This window comes from Cricetulus griseus, chromosome 2 (assembly GCF_003668045.3).
Source record: "Cricetulus griseus strain 17A/GY chromosome 2, alternate assembly CriGri-PICRH-1.0, whole genome shotgun sequence".
In the NCBI taxonomy this organism is placed as follows: domain Eukaryota; kingdom Metazoa; phylum Chordata; class Mammalia; order Rodentia; family Cricetidae; genus Cricetulus; species Cricetulus griseus.
This window is the reverse complement of record NC_048595.1, coordinates 99,467,963-99,491,424: the sequence shown is the minus strand read 5'-3', so window position 1 is coordinate 99,491,424 and position 23,462 is coordinate 99,467,963. Positions and strand designations below refer to the sequence as shown.

Below are 23,462 nucleotides of genomic sequence, written 5' to 3'. Positions count from 1 at the left end.
TGGAAACCTAGTAGAGTTGAAGCTTCTCAAAATAGTATTCATTGTACTGGAAGGTATTCTACACCCTACCAGAGAAGAAAGGGAAACACTAACCTAGCTACAAACCCTTCTATCTACAGTGGTGACTCATGCTTCTCAAGCACCTGAGGCTAGATAGGCCATGGATGTAGAAGAAAACCAAATACTATCGTTCTGCCAAAGTAACAAAGCAATAAAACATGTCCCAAGAACATTCTGCTGTAACCATGTATCAGTGTCTAGAGACCTTTGAATACTCGGTCCTAATTGGAATGTCTCCAATGTCTCCTCAGGGCTCAGGGAACTCTGAGAAAGGATGTGGGGAGGCCCAAAGATTCTAAGAGCTAGAGGGGATGGATGATACCAAGGAAAGTGTATTCTAGACACAACAGGACTGATGCAATACAAACTCACAGTCTGTGCCCTATGCATTGGGTCTGCATAGATCCAACCCCATGGGATCCCAGCACTGAGTTGGGGAAGTAGGCATGGCCAACACAAAACAAACTCAAAGGTGTCTTTGGAGATTTTTTTGTCTTATATTACTTTGAGTTTTTTTTTTTAAACTTAATGCTCTTTTGCTTGTATATTAAGGTTTCCAATTTTGAGTTTTTTATGGTGTGTGTGTGTGTGTGTGTGTGTGTGTGTGTGTGTGTGTGTCTTATGCTCTTTCTTGGTATTTGTTTGGTTAGTCTGTTTTGTTTTGTTTTATCATTGTTTGTTTGTCTTTATTTTCCTGTTTATTTTCTTAAGAGAGTAAGAAAGGAGTCGAGTTTGAAAGGTGAGGAGGACCCGGGAGATGAGGGAGGGGAACCATTATCAGAGTATATTATATGAAAGCAACCTTATTTTTGATTAAAAAATAAACTAACAGCCGGGTGGTGGCAGTGCTCGGAAGGCAGAGGCAGGTAGATCTCCATGAGTTAGAAACCAGTCTGGTCTTCAAAGAGAGTTCCAGTACATTCTCCAAAGCTACAGAGAAACCCTGTCTCAAAAAACCAAACAAAATAAAATAACATTTAAAGATGTAAAAAAAAAAAAGAAATGTAATACAGACTTTCCTACAGGGAAGTCTTACAGAGGCATTTTCTCGATCCCCAACAGCTCTAGCTTATGCCAGTTGTTATAAAATTAGCCCGCACAGCAACCAAAAGTTGTCTTCCTGGTACCCTTTCATGGTATTCCCTGCCAGTTTCACAGGGATGTTCCAAAGATGAATGAGGGAATACTTCATATATCATTACCTTTTTTAGTTTTTCTTTTTTTTAGACATCATCTGCCCTGGCGTCTGTTTTTGCTATGTAGACCAAGGTGGCCTCAAACTTACGTGTTACTCCTTGTCTTAGTCAGGGTTTCTATTGCTGTGATGAAACACCATGACCAGAAAGCAAATTGGGGAGGAAAGAGTTTATTTGGCTTATACTTCCATATTGCTGTTCACCCATGGAAGGAAAACAGGGCAGGACTCAAACAGGGCAGGACCTCAAGCGGAGGAAATGGAGGGGTGGGTGCTGCTTACTGGCTTGCTCCCTATGGCTTTCGCAGCCTGCTTTCTTATGGATCCCAGGACCACCTGCTCAGGGACGGCACCATCCACAAGGGCTGGGCCCTACGCCATCAATCACGAATTAAGAAAATGCCCTCGAGCTGTGTCTTATGGAGGAATCTTCTCAATTGTGTTGCCCTCCTTTCAGATGGCTCTAATTTGGGCCTCTGGAGTGCTGGCGTTACAGATGTAAATTTTTTTTTCTAAACTTTTCTTTAAAATTTTGTTCTTACATTTGTCTGTGTGTACTGTGTTGTGATTGTGCAGGTGCCCACATATTACCATGCTGTGGTAGCCGACCCAGATCATCAGGCCTGGCAAACAATACCTTTACCATCTTGCCAGTCTTCTAGATTCCTTACACTCCACACTTAAAATGGCTTTAGAAAGCGTGGGGATATATAGTTCAGTGGTAGAGAGCTTACCTAGGAAGCGTAGAACAACAAAAAGAGGTGTTTTATGTAGCTACTTTTTAAGAAAACAAAACACCAAAGACATGTGTATTAAAGCACACAGGACTGGCGAGATGGCGCACTGGGAAAAGGTGCTTGCCACCAAGGCGGTATCTTGAGCTCCATCCAAGGAACCCACGTATTAAAACTGCATCCCAACAAGTTGGCCTTTGATCTACACAACACATTTTAAGTAACTATAATTTAAAAATTAAAACACACATGGGGTGGTTGTTGTTTATTTATTTTTTAGGGCGGTGACAGGAAAAGAAACATGCTTCTCTTGGCCTATGTATCCATGAAAATTTCAATAATCCAGAAGGGAGGCACTACGGGATTCTATTCTCTGCATTCCAAGCGAGGGCACCGAGGTTCAGGAAGACAAAGTGGTTGCGTCGGGGTCTCGTGTGGTCGGGAAGAGCTCAGATCAAGGAGTCCCCGCACCTCCTCGTGAGGTTGTCCCCGGGCCACGCCCACTCTGCAAGTCCCAGCTTTTGATCGGGTGGCACTTCCGCTCGCTCCTCCCTCCACTCCCAGTCACGAGTTGTCTTCAGGACTCCGCCCCTTCGCCAGCTGATTGGGCAGCTCCCGTTCGCCGATTGGCTGTTCCTTTTGCGGCTCGCCAACCCAACCGGATGTAGAAACAGGGCTTCCGCTTTCCCTTCTCCCTCCTCTCGCTCGTCCTCCGGTAGCAGCCGCTAGCAGTGTCCGCTGCCGGGCGCGCTGTCGGCGGGTCGGTCGGTTGCCGTCGGCTTCGGTGTCACTGCGGTTGAGTTGGGCAGTCATGGCTGAGCTGGATCCCTTCGGCGCTCCCGCCGGTGCGCCCGGTGGCCCCGCGCTGGGGAACGGGGTGGCGGGCGCCGGCGAGGAAGACCCGGCCGCGGCCTTCTTGGCGCAGCAGGAGAGTGAGATTGCGGGCATCGAGAACGACGAGGCCTTCGCTATCCTGGACGGCGGCGCCCCCGGGCCGCAGCCGCACGGCGAGCCGCCGGGGGGTCCGGGTGAGAGGGTGGCGGCGTTCGGGCGGGACGACTTGCGGGTACACTGGGGCCGGGGCGGGTCGGTGCGGTTCCGCGGGACTCGGCTTTCCGGCTGGAGCTGGAGGCTATGGAGGAACGCAAAGAGGAAGCGAGACCCCGCCTGGGTTATGCACAGACCTCCGCTGCTGCAAGGCTGCCGGCGTCAGAGTGCCTGAGTGCAGCTGGGCCGGGCGGAGGGAGCACAGAAGCAGTGACTGTTAGGATCCCGGCCCGTTCAGCCCAACTTTTCACTAAGCACTTGGTGCGCTGGAAGCCTGGTCTCGGAAGCCACCGCATTGGCGCAGTTTGGCCAGACTTACAGACATGTCTGAGTCCATCCAGAAAGAACTGCTTATTGGAGAAAAGTAAGACTAATGTAGTTTTTTGAGACACACATGCAAACAAAATGGCAACGCAGTTCAGAAGTTAAGATGTATAAAATAAGGTGCTCAGAAAAGACAGGCTGGCGGTGGAAAAAGAAACTGGCCTAGACGGATAGATGTCACATTGTTGAGTGTACGGAGGCTAGGACTTCGGGCGTTTCTTTTTGGAACAGCTCTGGAAGGAAGTGTAGATTCAGCAAAAGCCTAGGTTAGTTCGGACCTGTCAAAGAGGGAAAAAAGATAAACGTAGGATGCAATGTGGGCCTTCCCACAGCAAAACTCGAGCAAAAGAAGAGGGGCCGAGGTAGAATGACAGTTTGGCTTTTGAATGCCATAACTGTGATGCTTTTGGGTTGTGGTGTGGGAGCAAAGATTGAGAGGAAAAGACCCATTCAATAGCATAAGGAAGTAGGAAATTCGTTAGGGAAAAAAATGACAGTGGCTTTTCATTTACAACAACAACAACAAAAAAAAATTGGCTTGGCCTTCGGAGTATGAACTGAGGTATTTGGGAATCTGGTGCCAGAGGTTCACCACCAGCCTGAGTGACATAGAGCGAACCCTCAATCAAAAAATGCAGCGAAAATGGCACTCCCAGGGCAAGTAGGAATAGCTACACTCTACACTCTCACTATGAAGCCAGGTAACAGATGCAAACAAACACCACTGAAACAGTGAGTGTTGCAGACTTACTTAGACTTTGGCACACCAGGTGATACTCTTTGTGTAATTGAGGCACAGAAATCGCAAATTACCATCCTAAGCAAGCAGAGTATTTTGGCACAGAGGTGCCCCTAATTTGGAGCCTTTGTTTTGTTTTTGTTTTTGTTTTTCTTAAAAACAAAACAGGACACTATGCTATCTCCTGGACAAGCTAGCCCCAGCAGGAACGCACATGGGAGCGTGTACTGGGCCCAGGTCTGCTTTTTACAGCTAGCCGGTTGATCAGAATTGGGCTGTAACCTAGAGCTGATGTTGATTTTAAGTGGCAGGGGCTGTTTTCTTTCTTTGGTCTTTTGTGTTTGCTTGAGAACATTTAAAATTTGCTTTTTGGCCCTATAACTTCCTTCCTTCACTAGAAAACCAAATTGTAGTGTGCCTTGGTTAAGATAAAAGGTTGAGCCTCAAGTTTACCTTCTCAGACTGCACTGCATTCTGTTGCAGAGGTTTTAGCAGGGTGTGCTTGGGTAGAAGAAAAGCTTGGTGGGTGTTTTGGGCAGGCAAGAATTGCGAGAAGCAGGACCTCTAGTTAGAAGATTATAGTGATTCTACAGACAGTGTTGTATTCAGTGTCATCACAGTTGGATAACTTAACAGTGTCTGGCCTATAGTAGGTGTTTAACAAGTAAATGGGCAAAAAGAGCCCTGTACAAACACAGCTTTTGGGGAAAATGAAAGGGAGGATGACTAGAGCTGCACAATTGGGCCTTTTGTGCAGCAAAGGGAAGGAAAGGGGGGATTGCTGACTTAGTTCCTGGGAAAGACATTTTTATGAACTAAGCATTTAATGACTTAATGCCAGATCCTGACAGTGTGTTAAGGTTGGTGATAGTGCAGTCTCAGCACTTGCTTTGGGATTAGAGAAGTTTCATACTCAGTTGTGATTGGGGTTTGGGGCTATCCCCTGCTGCTTGAGGGTGAACTTGGGTAGTGTATGTAATTACCACCACTGCCCAGCCTGCTTTCTTCTCTATCAAAGGTCATGATATATGCTACGTGGTGTTTTAGAGTTACATTAACTTGTAAAGTGCTTACTGGTGTGTAGTGAGTGAACACTGAAGTCTAGTTACCATTAATTTCTCCTGGGAAGAAGAGTTACAAGGCTCATAGGCTTTGGGTATCCTGAAAAAATTGAGAGAGTAGGCAGGAGCTTTGTAAGACCTAAACTTGCTCCCTCTGTGGGGAAAATTCTCACAGGAGCTGAACACAGGTTAAACAGAAGGCTGAGCCAAGATGTAAACTTAGAAGTGGGAGGTAGCTGGGTGAAGGGGCAGATGGTTAGGAAGGAGGCTACACAAGTCCAAGTACTGGAAAGTGGGGGGGGGGGTGGAGGGTGTGACAGGAGAGGAATACAAAAGGGATGAGGAAGTACAGAGAGTGGCCACGAGGCACTGTGTTTCTGACAAGTTCTTTCTTGGAGGACGAGATGAGTTAGTGGGACTTTTCCTGGAGGGAGATTAATTTTATTGGTAGAAATGGAAAAGAATTATTTAATGGTATTTAAATATAGTGTATATTTGCTGCATGCCAAATATTCCTTATACCTCTGAATCCATGGAGTAACTGCTGGCTAATCAGAAGTGTCAACATATTTCAGATGAGAACTGATTACTGGGCAAATTTAACAGTGTCCTAAGGTAGCAAGCTATTCTGTGGCTCAACTAGGATTCAGCCCTAGGTCTGCTTGCTTCATGCTGATGTATGTAAGTTTAAAGGTGTTTTGCTCTATGAAAGCTTCACTCTGGCCCTTGGTTCTTTTCTTTTTCTTTTTGGGGGAGTGGTTGTTTGAGACAGGTCACTCCCTGTAGCCTGGACTGACCTGGAATTTGCTATGTAAACCAGGCTGGCTGAACTCAGTCTCCCAAGGCCTGCAATTAAAGGCATATGCCATTGTGCCTAGCTTGGCCCTTGTTTTCTTTCTGGACTTAAGATGCCTGAGAAAGTTTTCTTCTGGATCATTGGAGTTAGTGGGGCTGTCCAAAATTAAGGGCTCTAGATAAAATTTTTGTTGTTTCTGTAGCAATAGATTGTCCTTTGACTTGGGCCATTTGATTCATGAAAGAATGTTTGAACAGAACTGGAGAGGTGGCTTAGTGGTTAAGATCACTGGCTGCTCTTCCAAATGCTTTGGATTCAGTTCCTAGCATCCACATAGTGACGGTAACTCCAGTTCCTGGGGATCTGATTCTCTCTCTTGGCCTTCGAGGGCATTGAACACCTGGTCTACAGACATAATACAGGCAAAACATCCATAGGCATAAAATAAGTCTTTAAAAAAGAATCTCAAAAGAATAATAAAATATCTAATAAAGAGCTCAAAGCATGTGCCAGAGGGTCTGGGTGAATCCTCAGACCTGAAGGACAGGATGCAAGTATTTCATGCGACATGGAGTTTGCATTCCTCTGCTTTTATATGCAGAGTAATAGCCCTGGGCTGCAGTGTATTAACTGGATATTGTGTTAGTTGTAATATATAACTATGCTGTAGGACTGGCCAGGCTAGCCATTGGAAGCTCTAGGGTTACACAAAAATAATTCCAGGTGAGTTAGACATTTTAAAAGTACTAGAAGAGAACCAGAGAGATGGCTTAGTGGGTAAAAGGCCTCTGCTGTTAAACCTGATGGCCTAACTAAATAAAGTATATTTTTTAAGTACTAGAAGAAAAATATTGTGGGATAGCCTGCAGCATAAAAGCCCATGCAGAAATCACAGAGGAAGACTTGGAAACATATACATACAAATTAAGCTGTAGTTCTAAGTATCAAATAGAATAAGCTAAATTGAAAAACAAAGTGGGGTGTTGGGATGTAACTGAGTTGATAGAGTGCTTGTTTAGTATGCATGGGTTCAATTCCCACTGCCATGTAAACGAAATGTGGCGATGCATGTCTGTGTTCCCAGCACTTGGGAGGCAGAGTATTATAAGTTTAAGATCATTCTCAGCAACATAATGTGTGAGGCTAGCCTGAGCTACAGTGAAAGCCTGTGTCGATTGTTTTTTAAAAACTTAAAAAAAACAAAAAACAAAAAACACAAAAACAAAATGGGGGACTTGGGAGATGGCTCAGCTGGTACAGTTCTTCTTGTACAAGCTTGAAAACTGAGTTCAGATCTCAAGTGCTCATGTAAAATCTGTCTGCTGTAATACATACCTAATCCCAGAGCTGGGAGGAGAGGAAGATCAGCCAGCAGACCTTGTCTACAAAAATAAAGGTGGAGAGCGATTGGGGAAGGTACCCAAAGAGAACCTCTGACCCCCACATGCGTGTACACCTACACATAAGAAGCTGGGGAGGGAGGTGGACAAAATGGGAAAAATACTTGCAATGTAATAGGATTATTAATAAAGAAAATTTAGAGACCAGAAGACGGTAAAATAGGCAAGTCTTAGTTCAGTAAAGAAAAACAAAAAACTAAAGTGTCAGATACATTACCATTTCACAGGGGATAAGGACCTTCCCAATAATACATACCCTGTGTCCTAGCAATTCTGCAATAAGGAATTTATCAGAGGGGTAGCTGACTGTACCAGCCAAATACTTTTATTCTCTGTTTAGTAAACTTTGTCAAATGGTTAGGATGCGTACCACCTCTCTTCTCTTGCTGTTGTTGTGTGGCTCAAGCTCACTTGGGATTTGCCCAGGCTGGCCTCATAACCCTTGATCCTCCTACCTCAGCCTCTGAATGTTGGCACTACAGGCATGTATCACCATGCAAAGTTCAGTGCGCGCATGCGCGCGCGCGCGCGCACACACACACACACACACACACACACACACACACACTCTGTGTAGGTCAGAGGAAAGCTTAAAGGAATCTTGTTCTCTCCTATTTGGGTCACAGGGATTGGACTCAGGGTGTCAGGCTATTTTTTTTTTTTTAATTTATACATATAAGCGTTTTGCCTGAGTATGTTTATGGGCCACTAGGGTGCCTGGTACCCATGGAGGCCAGAAAGGAGGGTGTTGGAGCCCTTGGAGCTGGAGTTACAGATGTTTGTAAGCTGCCATGTGGGTGCTGAGAATCAAACCTGATTCCTCCAGCTGAGCAGCCAGTGCTCTTTACTTTGGAGCCATACCCTTCCCCATCAAACTGTTTTGCCCATGGATCCCAGGGCTTCACTGAGGCATGCATGCTAGGCAAGCTGTCTGCCATTGAGCTATGCTGTATCCCTGGTATCACTCTTAAAGGCTGTTTAGTAGCTTATAGTCTCTACACACAGTACTGTATTCTGCTATATAGTCCTTAATCCTTTGCCCTGATTGACAGGCTGAAACCTTATGTCTTGCAGATGCTGTTGATGGCGTGATGAATGGTGAATACTACCAGGTACAGAGTACTCTAACTATATTAAATGATAGTAAACTGGAGTCTTAACTGTGATTTAAATTGGTTGACCCAAAAAGAGACCCCCGTGCTGGTACATTATCTATCAAAGTGGAAAGTGGCATTGATAGGAAGAGCTTAAAAAGCAAGAAACAATCTCACTATGTTGCCCTGGCTAGCCTGTAACTTGCTGTGTAGACCAGGCTGGCCTTGACCAGGCTGCCTCTGAATTAAAAGTCTGAGCCACCACACGTGGCTTTCATTTTGTTTTAGGACAAAGTCATAATATGTAGCCCAGGTTGGCCTTGAACTCATGACATTCCTCCTGCCTCAGCTTCCCAAGTGTTTGGAGTCTAGGCATAAGCCTCTATGTCCAACTGAGAGCACTGTTTTAAAGGTTATCGAGTTTTGCTGTCTTTTTTTTTTCCTCAAGAACTGATCATGATGATGGTGGCCAGTTTAAATACTGTGTGCCATGTACTATGTCACACACTATAAAAGTCACTGGTACTTTATTGTTTTTTGTTTGTTTGTTTGTTTGTTTGAGACAAAATATGTAGCCCTAGCTGTCCCAGAATTCACTAGGGTAGGCCAGGCTAGGTTACCTCCCAAACTTTGTCCGCCTCTGCCTCGTAAGTGCTGGGATTTGCCACCAAGCCTGGCAGTCACTAGAACTTCAATTCTCCTTTTGTCTTAGAGTCTAAGAAGATTAAACTGGTGACAATCCTCAGTGGTCTGATAGTATAACTCTCAAATCAGTTAGCAGCTGGGAGGTTTTGTCGGCTTGTTCTTAGCTCTCAGCCTTACCCACTATAGAGAAGTGTTCTTGTGCTCAGTGACTCACAGTTACGGCCTTTTTATTCCCCCCTCTGGTTTGACTATAGTCATTAGACATTTTCTTTTGGATTCTTTCTTAGAATTTATTGTTTTGGTTAGATGTTATTAACTGACTTTCTTGCATGATAAAATAACACTTGAAGTCTTCAGTTCTTAGCTTGCCTTTGCTATGTGCATAGCTCTGTTACTTTGGAGATAACATATAATCTCTCTGTCAAGTGAAGAAACAAACTGATAACAGTTTCCTAATATGTCCCTTATCCACACAACCTCAACTTTCCTATCACCCACTCAATGTCCCACTTATTAACAGATCCAACTACTCTGCCTCCCTCATGAGAGTGCAAGAATTCGTGGCAGTAATGCTGAAAGCTCTGGTGGCTTGTAAGGTTCTGTTGTTGCTTTAAGTGATCCTTTAATGTTCTATGACAGCTAGCCGTGCTGTGTGGCTTGAGGTTCTAATTTTTATGAAGAACATTTCAGGAAGGCTGAAATAGGGTACTAATAGAGTGTGTTATTGTTTTGTGTTAAGGAGAGTAATGGTCCAACAGACAGTTATGCAGCTATTTCAGAAGTGGATCGATTGCAGTCAGAGCCTGAAAGTATCCGTAAGTGGAGAGAAGAGCAAACGGAGCGCTTGGAAGCCCTTGGTAAGGAATCCCGTTTTGTCCTTCGGTGTCTGTTTTCAGTGGAGTAGTTGACCTGGACTCTGCTTTATCCCTGTTAAGCTTAGATTAGCCATAATGTCCTTGTCTGGTCTTTGGGAAGTTGTATTTTCCAGCCTAAAGGTTGCAGGGTCACAAGGCCACTGACATGGATATGTTTCATCATAGGCTATTACATGAGGAGCATGGTAGTGGGGAGACAGCTCCCCCAGGAAGAGCCACCATCTTGAAGTAAAGGCTAAGCTAGGATTTCGTCTTACTGTGGGCACGTGCTTCAGATCTTTCATTGTGTTAGTGTCTGAAAGGAAACCGTGTTCTTGACCTCAAACTGATTGCTAGTTACAGGGTTTATGGAGACTTGAGGTACCATCCTGTGAGTGACATTTCCCAATTCATTCATCATTTGAAAGATGAATCAGTGTTAGGAAATGTGTTAGTAATAGTAACTTCCTATTGCTATGATGACATAGTATAAAGTCAGTGTAAAAGAGGAGGGTTTAATTTGGCTCACAGTTTCAGAAATGGGCCACTAGCTCTATTACTTTTAGGTCTGGCAAGACGGAAACTTCATGGCAGGACAGACAGAAGAAATCTGTTCACCTCATGGCAGCTAGGAAACAGCCCGGGAAGCCAAGGACAACATAGACCTTTAAAGGCACTCTTCGTAGCCACCACCTCCCAGTGGTCCATTCAGTTGTGAATCAGTGGATTGATTCATTAATTAGGTTAGATCTCTGTGGTCCAGTCACTTTCTAACAAATAGCACCATGTGCGCCGCCCCCCCCCCCCTTTTTAAGTTTCATATGAATGTTTTGACTACATGTATGTTTGTTCCACCTGTGTGTCTGGTGCTCGACATGTAGGCAAGGGTAGCTTAGAACACACAGAGATCTTGCCTGCCTCTCTGCCTACTAAGTGTTGAGATTAAAGGCTGCACTGTCATGCCCAGCTCTTAGATGATTTTCCTTGTAGTTATATTGTGTATCTGTGTGCCTGTGTATACTCACTTAATTTTAGATTTGTTGTATTTTGTGTACATAAATGTTTTGCTTACATGTTTTTATGTGTACCATGTGTGCCAAGTGTGCTTGGTGCCTTCAGAGGACAGAAGAGGGTGTAGGATCCCTTGGAACTGAGATGGGTAGTTGTGAGCCAGCACGTGGGTGCTATGAACCTCAAATGCTTCTGCTGTAGGAGCAAGTGCTTTTAACTACTGAGACATCTCTCCAGTCCTGTATATACATGCTTTATAGAAATTCTTGCACATACTTTTGTTTTGGCTGATCTGCTCTATCATACAGACATGACTTCCTATGTTATTCTTTTTTTTTTTTTCCCCAAGACAGGGTTTCTCTGTGGCTTTGGAGGCTGTCCTGGAACTAGCTCTTGTAGACCAGGCTGGTCTCTAACTCACAGAGATCCACCTGCCTCCTGAGTGCTGGGACCAAAGGTGTCTGCCACCAACACCCAGCATGTTTTATTCTATAACTCTAGAAATACCTCACTCTTCATGTACTGGCACCAGTAGTAGGTTTCTCCCAGAACACTGACCTAGTGAAAACATGACTCCTTATTTTTCAGGTGGGGTAACTGACACCTGGAAACAGGAAAGAACTTGACCCAAATAACCTAAGCAGTTAATGCCAGATCTTTTATCCCTAGCACAGTTTTCAAAGCTTTCAGAACAAAGAGTGACCCTGCATAGCAGTACTTGGTATAGATACCTGGTATCTATACTGATGGCCAATTGGTCTTTGTTTTTAATAAAGTTTGTGTTGTGTCAATACATAATATAGTAGCCATTTGATAAAGTAGTGTGTGTATGTGGTAATAAACAATTTAGTAGCCAGTGACCACATGTGGGTATTCAGGTACGCATGACTGGAATTCAGGTGCTCAGTCTTAAAACACTGTTCATTTTTAGTAAGCTTATACTCCAGTTGCAATGTGTGTCTGGAAACTAATGTATTGGAGAGTGTAGCTTCAGGGAGATGAATAACAGGCTGCTGGGTGTCTGTGCCTTTATTGAAGGAGAGTTTGTCTTCACAGACAGAAGTCTCTTTTTTAAAAAAATTACCCAGTTTGTGTATTGAACTATTTGAGAGTTTTTTTTTTTTTTTTTTTTTTTTTTTTTTTAAGAGGTCTTCTCCCACCTCCACAGAGCCTCACAGTGTAGCCCTGCTTGGCCTAACATTTGTTGTATAAACCAAACTGGCTTTAAACTTACGATCCTCCTAAGTGCTGAGATTACAGGTGTGCATCACCACTCCCAGCTCAAGGTAGCTTCTTGAGGGAAGTCAAGCATTTGGCCTTGTATTTCAGTCAGACTGTCACAGATTAGGGGTTTCTGCAGTTTCACCCTTCTCTCTGCAAGAACGGAGAAGGCACAGATGTTAAAATAGAGCTGGTGGCCATGTTCTCAAATAATCTTGCTCTAAGGAGCAATGAGGGTGGCTGGGGAAGAAGGTGCCTGTCAGTGTGCCTTGCTCTCTAAGGAGACTCTTCCTTTCTGCTCACCTAAGTCTCTGTCCCACCAGGTTAAACCCTAAGGATTCTGAGTTACTTCTCGTGGTAGTCCTAATCAGCAAGGCCAGAAGACAAATGTCCTGTTATAGATGGTCACAGTTTTACTTCTGTTAGACCAATCCTTCTTAGAAAAATGTCTGTCTATTCTAACCCCAACATCTAATAATATAGACTAGCTGTGTGATACATACCTCTAATCCTAGCACTTGGGAGACAGACAAGTGTGAGGCCAGTCTGGGCTGTATAGCAGGTTATTGTCCATTTTGGGCTACTTTATGAGACTCTGAAAAAAGAAAGATTTTTTTCCCCTAAAGACTGAATCTGGCTGGGCGTTGGTGGTGCACGCCTTTAATCCCAGCACTCGGGAGGCAGAGGCAGGCGGATCTCTGTGAGTTTGAAGCCAGCCTGGTCTCTAGAGCGAGTGCCAGGATAGGCTCCTAAGCTACACAGAGAAACCCTGTCTCGAAAAAACAAACAAACAAAAAAGACTGAATCTGTCTGTTATGTATCACTTATATCTTTGGCTGTCCTGGAACTTGCTATGTAGATCAGGCTGTTCTCAAACTTCAGAAATCCACCTGCCTGTGCCTCCCAAGTGCTGGGATTAAAGGTGTGTAGCACCATGCCCAGCCCTAACAAAAGCAATGATCATTAGAATACATGGAAAGGATATATTCCAATCTAAAAGCACTTAAATATTTTTAAATTTTTCCTTATTTGTTGGGGAACCTGCATAAGACTGAATTAGACTCCCTTAATATAGGTGACAGTGGTTCGAGTGGGATAATGTATGAGGCCATTGGCAGTGGGTCCAAGATCTAACTCTAGTCACAGTCTGACATAGTGGAGCCCATTCTATATGGAGAGATACCTTGCCCAGCCTAGACACAGGGGTGGAGAGGTGCCTTGGTCCTGCCTCAGCTAGAAGATGGGACAGACTTAGTAGACTTCCTAGGGAGGCCTCTGTGTCCTTACTTGTGTGTGTGTGTGTGCTCGTGTATACGCATGCACTCATGCTTTTGCTTTGATGTGCACGTGGAAGCCACAGGGATAGCTTTAAGGAGTTGGTTCTTTTCTTCTACTGTAGGGATCCAGAGAGCGAACATGGGACATCAGGCTTACACGGCAAGTGCTTTTACCCACTGAGCTATCTTGCCAGCCCAAAAAGGGCTTTTTGGGAAGTAATTCCACTTTGCATCTAGGTTTGGTAGAAGCTTTTTAGTTCCTTGAACTTCATCAACTTCCAGAATCCTCTGTTCTACGTGTGCTGTGGACAGGACCATCAGAAGTTTCCTGGCTGTATATTAGAGTCCTTAGTGGAAACTCCAACTAAATGAGTCCCCCCTGAGTGCTAGGCCATCTTCTAATGAGTTCAACAACAAAATGGAGAGCTTGTAATAATGACGTGAAACTTGGCAGTGACTCCTAATCATCACCAGGCTACTCCAGCTAGCTGTAGCCTGTGCTGATTATTGGTGCATTTCTTGCAAAGGTCATAAAAGTGCCCAGGAATGCTCTGTTTCTTCAGATGATGACTTGGCATCACCTTACTTTCTACCTCCTTCTCCAGGATACTAATTACAGCTTTCGCTCTTGCTCTGTGTTTTTAGAACTCTCTGGATTACTGGTAGCCTTGATGGTCACATCATGTGATTATTTCCAGGCTTGCATAATAAGGAAGTCAAGTGTGAGCTTGAGAGCAGACGAGGTCTTTGCTCTGCCCTTAACTGTGCCAAGTCCACTCAGTCTTCTGAGGTGGTTTGTTTCTTTTCCCCTCACTGCTGAAAATGGACCTAGATTGATCTTGGGAGTACTGTACAGATTTCGATGCATGTAAAACACTTGCTGGAGGGGACGCCCTTGAGAACATGTGACCATTAGAGTGAGCTCAAGTGCCAAGCACACTACACCTTGTGACAGATGATGGTCAGCTAAACACTTTAGAAAAACCATATTTAATCTTAAGAAGCTTCACATTTGGTCTGGGAAGATGGCTAAGAGCATTTGTTGCTCTTGCAGAGGACCCAGGTTCAGTTCCTAGCACCCACATGGCAGCTCACAACTGTCTGTAACTCCATTTCCACAGGTTCTCATGCCTTCTGACCTCTGGGTACCTGCATTCTCGAATGCACACACATTTACACACAGGAATAACAACAACAAAAACGTAGAGAAAAGACATTTCATGTTTGAGAATCCAGACTAGAAACCCTGCATGTGTGAGTTTTCTCCCTCTCGTGTTTTGAGTAATTCTGGGTGATTGTCAAACAGTGATCCCGTGTCCTTGGTCCTGCAGTCCCCTCCATCCCTGCTTGCTTTCACAGCTGGCTCTGTTACAAGCTAACTCCGTCTGTGGCTCTGTGTCCTACCAGTCCTGGATTCCCAAGTCACTTCTGCCTCTGCTAATTTTCTTCTTAGACCTGCCTCATACAAGTGTTTCTACTGTGTTTATAGTTAGGAGAGCAAGTTAGTGTTTTATAAAAACATGAATGGTTACTGTGGGGGTAGACTGTACGGTTTGTGGGAAGAGTAGAAGATACTGTTCACTTGGGACAGTGCTCATCTAGCATGCACAGCATCCTGAGGCCAGTCCCCAGCATGGCACTAAATGGGACAGAGTTGTACATGTCTGTAGTCTAGAGATGTACATTTGGGAGGTAGAATCAGGAGAACCACAAGTTCAAGGTTGTCTATGTTCAGAGTCATCCTGACCTATATGAAATACTGGCTCAAAAAAGAAAAAAGTTGTATCTATCCCTGTGCACCACATGTGTGACGTACTTGTAGGGGTCAGAAGAGGGTATCAGATCCCCTGGAACTAGAATTAATGTGTGGATGTGAGCCATGTGTGATAGATATGGGTGTTGGAAATGGAGCGTGGTCCTCTGGAAGAGCAAAGCAGCCATCCCTCTAGCTGCTTCCCGTCGTTTTCCCAGCGTATACGTACACATACATTCCCATACTTAGGTAAATTCAGTAAGACCAAAATGTTACATGTTGAAATGTACTTAAATTTTGCCTTCCCTCAGTTGTATTCTTTCCTCTCTTTTAAAAGATGCCAATTCTCGGAAGCAGGAAGCAGAGTGGAAAGAAAAGGCAATAAAGGAGCTGGAAGAATGGTATGCGAGACAGGATGAACAGCTACAGAAAACAAAAGCAAACAACAGGTCAGTCCACTGTGGGTCTCTGTGACTGAATCACATCCATTTTCCAGATCCACTTGTATGAAAGGTCTTGGCCAATTTGGAAGAAACTGCTAGAAACAAGCTGCAAAAACTCCTGGGTCTTATGAGAATAATTCAGCCTGGATTGAGTTGGGCTCTTAAACTGGGTTTGGTTTCATTGGCTGTAATGGTGTGATCCAGGGAAGTTAGCACTGGAGAACCCTGAGATGAAAGGTCAGTTGCAGAGTCTCATTACTTGAAAACAATTACAGACTAACTTAGGCCACATTCCATAAGTGTAGCCTTGCCCTCCTAACGAGGCTTTGTGAGGGTCCTTAGAATGGGCATGCTCTGTAATTAGGTAACTCAGGATATTCCAACATGGACTACAGAATTAAGGGTTCACTGGCTTCTTCCTATGCTTAAGGTGTCTTGAATAAAATGCTGTTTTCAGAATACATTTTTCATTTGCTGAAAGTTAATAATGTAGGGAGAAAATGCTCATTTTCCTGTCATTACCATGCATTAGCTGTGGTATGCACTCATTTTTGAGGAGCCCTTCCTTGGATAGTTTAGCAAGACACTTGTGGTATAGCCTCCTGTAGGCAAGGCATTTTAACTTGCTTTCTGCTGGATTCAGAGCCACCTTTTACTGAGTAGGAGGCATGTCACTCATTTCATTGTTTAAAAAAACAAAAATGAAACACAAGACAGACAAGGGTGGGGCGTTGGGTTGATCTCTGAGGGCTGGGTCTGGCGCTGCTTTTTGGGCTGGTCTTAGATAGAAATCTGTCAGAAAATGTAGCTGATACCATTGTGAGGTGTCTGTGACAGAATAGATGGGCTCTTTCATATGGCAGTCCTATGAAACTTCCTGTGCTTTTTTTGGTCCTCCTTGGCACTGTTCTTTGATGCCAGGCCCAGACCTCTTAACCTGGTCATTCTCTGAGGGATACACCCTAGAACAGTGTCTTCAGGTTCTATTTGAAATTTTATGTCAATTAGGGTGGAGACTCCTGTCTGGTCAGGGCTAGTTGCCACCCAGCCGCCCCAAGCTTGTGCTGTGCTGGTGTGAAGTGCTGACAGGTTCCTCTGCTTTGCCTCCTCTAGATGATTGCCCCCCAGGTTCGAGTCTGATCTGTAGTAAAGAAGGGTGCTGTGGTGTGGTGATATTCCCCAGCAATGATGTACTCCACAGTAACTGGGCCAAATGCACTAACTCTTCCTGTACCAGATCCTCAGGACTTCACAACTTGACAAATAGATTTCAGACTCAATAGTGAATGTATTGGGAACAGGCTTCCTGTTGCAGAAGGTTTTGCTTACTGCCTCTCTAAAGGAGTGCCCCATGTATGTTGTAGGACTTAACCTTAGAGGCTGAGGTGCTGAGCATGCAGCCAGATTGTAGTACTTTTCTTTTCTTGCAAATGTAGGGTATTGAGTTGTGTGATCCCCTCATGTTCCAGAGAGAAAAGATTTCTCATGGAGTGTTAATGTGACACTGCTACAATCCAGCTTCAGTGCCTGTCAAACCTGCTCACAGGCTGGAGTCTGTGCATAGAGCTGGAGGTACTCTAGCCAACCACCCCCAGGCTCCTAGGATAGAAGATATGTCCTCACTATTGCAGTAGTTTTGTTTATTTTTTGAGACAGTCTCTTTGTGTCGTCTGGGCTGTTCTGGGCTCTCTCTGTGAGCTCCGTCTGGCGGGTGACCTCCACCTCACAGAGAGCCCCTGCTTGTGCCTCCAGAGCAGAGGGTTAAGTTAAAGGCATGCACTGCTGCCGCTGCTGTTGCCACCACCACCACCAGGCTTCCAGTGATTTCTTCAGAGGGTCAGAGGATGGAGGTTAGGAGGCATTGCAGATCATTAGAAGTTCTAGAAATGAAGAAAGCTCTGTGGTAGAGCACTTGCCTACCATATTGCAAGGCCCGGAGTTCAGCCCACAGCACCACAGAGTGAAGGAGGAGGGTGGAGGTCAAGCCATTTATGGACTACAATCTGGCTGAGATAGAAATGAATGCTTTGTATGCACAGACCTTGTCTCAAAAAAAAAAAAAAAGAACCTCACCAAGACATTGAGAGCAAGTCCAGGCCCTGTCCTGCAGAGGGGGGTGTGGAAGAGTCAGCAGACAGGAGGGGTCTTTGTTCCCATGTCGATGGTACTGTGTTGTCAGTGCCAAACTGCATCTCCCTTTATCCTAAGTCATTCAGTGGTAGCCCATAAGAAAAAATCCTCTTTTCAGAGAGTCAGAAGAGTGGTAGTCTCCTGCAGTTCATCCTACAACAACTACCTTCCCAAGCAAGAAGAGAAACATTCCCCAATTAGAAGTCTCTTGTGTTGGGACTTTCAGTTCTACCACGGCCTGAGAACATTTGAGGAATCTAGTTATTTTTAGCCGTGGTAGACTTCTTTTTCAAACCATGTCCACTGTGACGCTATTTATAGAACGAAGTTCTAAATTGTTATTTTAGGCCTATGGAGCTTGTCCTGTTGTCAGGCATCCCTCTCTCCCTTTCCTGGGTTTCCCTGAGCTCTCTGACAGTGGCTGATTCCAGCTCCACCTTAAGCTGGGAGAAGAGCAAACACAGGTGGGGGGCCTGTGTTTGCTGGGTTTAGTTTTCTGTTTGTCCTTTAGAGGCCCTGCTTCTCATCAACAAACTCTTTAGTTTTGGGGATAGTTGCAAAGAGGGAGAGCCTGATAGAGAAGCTTCTGTTGTTCTTTAATGCTCCTTAATGGGAGGCATTAAACCTTTATTCTCCGGTTGAAGTGAGATGGATTAGGCCGAGCCCTTCTGTAAACTAAAAGGATTAGAGTGTACACGCTGCCTGCTCTTCTGTGCCTCCCACTTACTCCATAGCAGCTGTTTCCCCGCTGAGTCACTGAGTCACAGCCAGGCTGCTCCTTTTGCTTTCTTTAAATTTGCACAAATACCTTTTATGTAGAGAAGTAGGAAAGAGTCAAGGGTGTGTGTGCATTGTAAAAATAAACTGAAACTCCACTGAAGGGTGTAGTTGAGTCAGTAGTGATTGCAGAGATCTGTGAGGCCCTGAGCTGGGTCCACAGCACTGTGTGCATACAATGGATGCCATGGAGAATACTTCTAATCCCAGCATTCCTAGGACGGGATGTGGAGGCGGGAGGATCAGAATTTCAAGGTCATCTTCTTCTACTTACCAAGTTTAAGGCCATCCTTAAGGCTACAATGTAAGACCCTGTCTCAAAAAATCAGAAATTTCCAGTTTTCCTCCTAAAACAGCCTGGCAAAGGACGGGCTGAGATTTAGGTTAATTGTGTTGTATCTTCTTGACACCTTGTATCCCTAGTTAGTCCAAGTCCTGTCATTTGATCCACTCCCACCTGAGTGTCTTTAAGACTTGATGAGGTTCGGGATTTTAAGCTACACGTTGTCAAAGCCAGCCAAGGCTGACATATGTGTTTAGAAATTGTCCTGGCTTCCTGAGCAGAAGAGAAGCCCAGGGCCAGAGTCCACGCTAGCTTCCATTTCCCTAGACCACTTCCCCTCCAGCTGCTTTTATCTCTGAGGCTGACAGTTTACAACAACCACAGGCTATTATTTAGTCCACCAAGCCAGTGTAGGGAAGCAGTGATTGGGACCAAGATTTGGGATTAAATCTCTGGGATTGTGTCCATCTGTTGCTTGGCAGTATTCATACCCAAAGATATTTACTGAGGCTGGCGGAAAGATGGCTTGCCATCTTGAGCTTGTAAATGATTTTAATTTATAGTAAGTAAAATATATGCACTAAAGCCACATTGATATTGCTGTAGCTGACCAGGACCTCATCTCTGAGCCCCAGTCACCGCACCCTTGGAGTAGGGTCAGAACACTGACAGCATAGGTGGTAATTGTTGAAGTGTGTGGAATGGCATGTAATCTATAATCAGGTTGTTGCTGGTCTTGTGGAGAGCCCATGAAGACCAGCTTCCAAGATGCCGCTGCACTGGAGTGTCAACTGCTGGAAGCCCCTGGGGTTAGAAGGGAGCCTTGGGAGCAGCTCCCCGGGCGCTGTGACACCTCTATTGTGGATTTTAGATGTTCTGCTTCTCAATGTTTTCTCTTTTTTCCTGCCTGCTTGCCTGCCTTTTGGACTTGTTGCTGTCTAGGGTGGCAGACGAAGCTTTCTACAAACAACCCTTCGCTGACGTGATTGGTTATGTGTATGTTGCAAAACTAATTCCTTCTCTTGTTTTGGTTCTTTTCGTTTAGAGTTAATGCTCCTTTTTGTCACAAGTTGCTTTGCTTTTTAAAATATTTCACATTGGCTCTGTGGGGCTGCTTGAGAGTTGATAAGCTAGATATGACCATTGCTAACCCTGCAGTATTATCATTCCCCACACTCCCTGGTGACCATTTGCATACTTGAGATCCTGGAGAGAAGCAAGCTTTCAAAACATGGTCCTTCATACTCTGTCTGGGAAGGGCCTGGGGCTTGGATGGGTCTGACCTCTTGCTGTTGCTGCCACTGGTACTGCTTCCAGACCCTGTGTCCTGCCTGTCTGCCTAAGATGGGAAGGAGAGTCTCTCACGTGGATCAGGTGATGACTAAGTAAGACTTAGGTTCCATGGACGGCAGCACCATATATTACCAGTCGGAGCTGGGGAGTTTGGGGCAGGGAGGGGAGTGCTCTTGATCCTTAAAGGATGTGAGGTGAATGTTGCTCACTCACGCAAAGTGGTTATCTGTCACTGTTTTTCTCTGGTCTTAGATATCAGAAATTGCCAAGTTGGTGGCCAGCTTCTGGTGCCCTGTCTCCTTCTAGCACAGATGCCCCCGCTATGAGGTCAAGATAGTCAGAAGTGTCCAGTAAGAACGTATTCATTGACCCCCCACACATACACAAAACTGTCTTTCCTGGAAAAGCTTGTTTTTAATAAGGATCCTTGCTAATGAAAACTGTATTGCTGAGGACTTGGAGATAGTCCTTACTGATTTCCCTTTTACAATGGAATTAGGGGAAAAACAGTGTCCACTTGTGGAAGGTGGGTGGTAGGCGGAGAGTCTCATAGGGACCATGACCCTGAGATGCCACCTCATTAGAAGACAAAACTGGATGAGTTTGCAGTGAGACTTGTGAAATGCTGGACTTACAGGTGGTGTTTGTTTTGACTTTTACACATTCTCTGGAGTAGAAATGGAGACTGGAAAGGTTGAGTCTGGGTTTGCTGGGCAGCAGGATGGCCCAGCAAAGCCAGCTGCAGGCCCCCAGGCACAGGTAGAGCTGCAAGGGCATGTCTAGCTTACTGACCATCTGCATTGAGCTCATTTTCATTTTCTATATCTGACCTAAAGTTTCTCCTTGTTTCTTTTCTTCTCTTCACCTTTAAGCACAAACATAAACCATCCTTGCTACAGCCTAGAACAGTTAAGTAAACCTTTCTCACTGCCCCTAACTGTGTGTGCCATGAAGTCGCAGTGTTGTAGTGGCTCTGGGCTTCAGCAGTGTTTGCCACAGCCATCCCTGTGATAGTGCCACCCTCTGTCCCCACAGACCGGTCATCTCCATTGCTTTTGCTTTGCCCGTGATGCTTGTTGGAGTAGATGAAATACATTGTGTCTACCACTGTCCTTTTGGGCTTTCCGCTCCTGCCAGTTAGTTCCCCACTGGGGGTGGGTTGATCTTGATGTGAAAGAATGTTGGAGTGGCATCCTGCCAAAAAGCAGCTCATGTTGGCTCTCCTGCCAGGGTATATTCCCTGAGTGGCACCAGGCACCTGGCTGGAGAGAAAATGGCAGACTTTTGGCTGAACTGGTGAATGTCTTAACAACCCCTTCCAGAATGGCTTTGGTCTCTAGTGCCTGCTAGCATGGGAGCTTGGTCTTGAATGCCTTTTGCTCTGCCCTGTTTCTCTCCAGCCTTAGGAGTAAGTTTCAGGCTCTTATACGATGACCCAAGGGCTTTTTAGAATCTCAATTCCCTTGAATCTCAGTATAGCCCAGCACAAGCTACTCTGCAAGGCCTTGATCAGCCTGCTGCCTTGCTCTTGTGCAGAAAAGCAGTGCATAGCTGGCCAAGGACTTGCGTTTTCATGCTCTGATGAACAAAGACAGCCAGAGGGACAGACTGAGCCCTGAACCAAACACCTGTATTCCACCATTTCATACAGCAGCCTGGGTACTTGTACCAAGGAGAGCTGGTCCAGTATCTGCCCCTGCTTCTGACCTGAGCCAGGGGCTGGTACTCTATAGGAAACCAGAACACCCCTGAGTCAAAAGAAACAATCACTCTGTAGTAAGTTGTAGCAAGGCAGCCGCCAGATCGATCAAAGGGTTTTTGTTTTTTACATTAAACCAACATACTTTGTTATTGCTTCCAGGGCAGCAGAAGAAGCCTTTGTAAACGACATCGATGAGTCATCCCCAGGCACTGAATGGGAGCGGGTGGCCCGCCTGTGTGACTTTAACCCTAAGTCCAGCAAACAGGCCAAAGATGTCTCTCGCATGCGCTCAGTCCTCATCTCCCTGAAGCAGGCCCCCCTGGTGCATTGAAGAGCTACCCTGTGGAAACACTACGTCTGCAATATCTTAATCCTACTCAGTGAAGCTGTTCACGTAATTGGATTAATTATGTTGAGTTCTTTTGGACCAAACCTTTTGTCTTTAGAGTTGATCATTGTTTGTGATTGCATGTTTCCTTCAACTGTGTTCTCCCTGGCATTCAGAGAAGATAGGGGAGGAGGAGGGGAGGGATGCTCCCAACAGTAGCCTCAACCCGTGCTTTTGTGCATTATTCTGAGAATAAATTTCTGTTTTAAACAATAGACATGAAACATCTTTATTGATCTCAAAATGGTGCTGCGGCTTGGGGGCATGTGAGTTCCAAGGCTAGATCGTAAAGGCAGCACAGTTTATGGCTGATGTATTCAAATTCTCTACCTGGTAACCCTGAGCCACTAGATGGAAACTCTACTTCTATACTGTGAGCTAGGAAACCCAAGTTCTCTCCCGGAGACCACCCAGGAGACCCATAAGGAAGAGCCATGCTAAGCAGAGCCTTTCCCAACTGCTGACCCACAGACATCATGGATGGCGTTACTGTTGCTTGGAATCCTTTACATCTTTCTTTGGTTACACAGCATTTACAACTCTTATTTAACCACATGTAGCTTCATAAGAGGAGGAAATGAGGGACTAGGCTGGCAATAATGCACAGGCCTTTCATCCCAGGACTCAGGAAGCAGAGGCAGGTGGATCTCTTGAGTTTGGGGCCAACCTGGTCTACATACTGAGTTACAGGCCCGCCAAGGCTGCACAACGGGACCCTACCTTAAAAAAAAAAAAAAGGAATTGGTCCAGGGGTGATTAAGTGGATGTGCAACATTTAGTGTTAAGCTTCCTTCTTGGGGCTACCTTTTCTCTGTGTCAAACACTTAAGTGCTAGCTTAATAATGCTTTCTATTAATAGCTTCCCTCCCACTTGGTTAAGAAAGCAGTGGTACTTGATACCATAAATTATTATGTAATGCTAAAAGGAAATCAAGGCAACAAATATAAATGTCTTCTGGGAAAAGTAATGCTTTTAGCTGAATTAAGGGAAAAAAGTGTATTATAATAGTGTTAAGACTTTGACAAGGAAATACATTTTTTCTTTTCAAGGTTCAGAATCGAAACAAAATGTTTAAGATGTAATCAAATCATATGTAATAATTTATGTCAGGATATATTAACTCTTTCCACAAATGACTTAAACTAAAATTTGACTTTCAGTACCATCCATTCAAATATTTGGCCTAGAACTCAGTTAGCAGCGCTGCTGTTTGGTTTAGCCAGGCTTTGCCCCA

General features: G+C 44.9%; 1 protein-coding gene across 1 annotated transcript; it reads left to right on the top strand.

Moving 5' to 3' along the window:
* Positions 1-2,667: 2,667 nt before the first annotated feature.
* On the top strand, positions 2,668-22,442 carry Clta (clathrin light chain A). Its single transcript, XM_027403211.2, has 5 exons — positions 2,668-3,017; positions 8,431-8,468; positions 9,835-9,952; positions 15,549-15,660; positions 21,999-22,442. The coding sequence occupies exons 1-5, from the start codon at positions 2,801-2,803 to the stop codon at positions 22,168-22,170; spliced, it is 657 nt and encodes a 218-aa protein (XP_027259012.1). The 5' UTR covers positions 2,668-2,800; the 3' UTR covers positions 22,171-22,442.
* Positions 22,443-23,462: the final 1,020 nt, after the last annotated feature.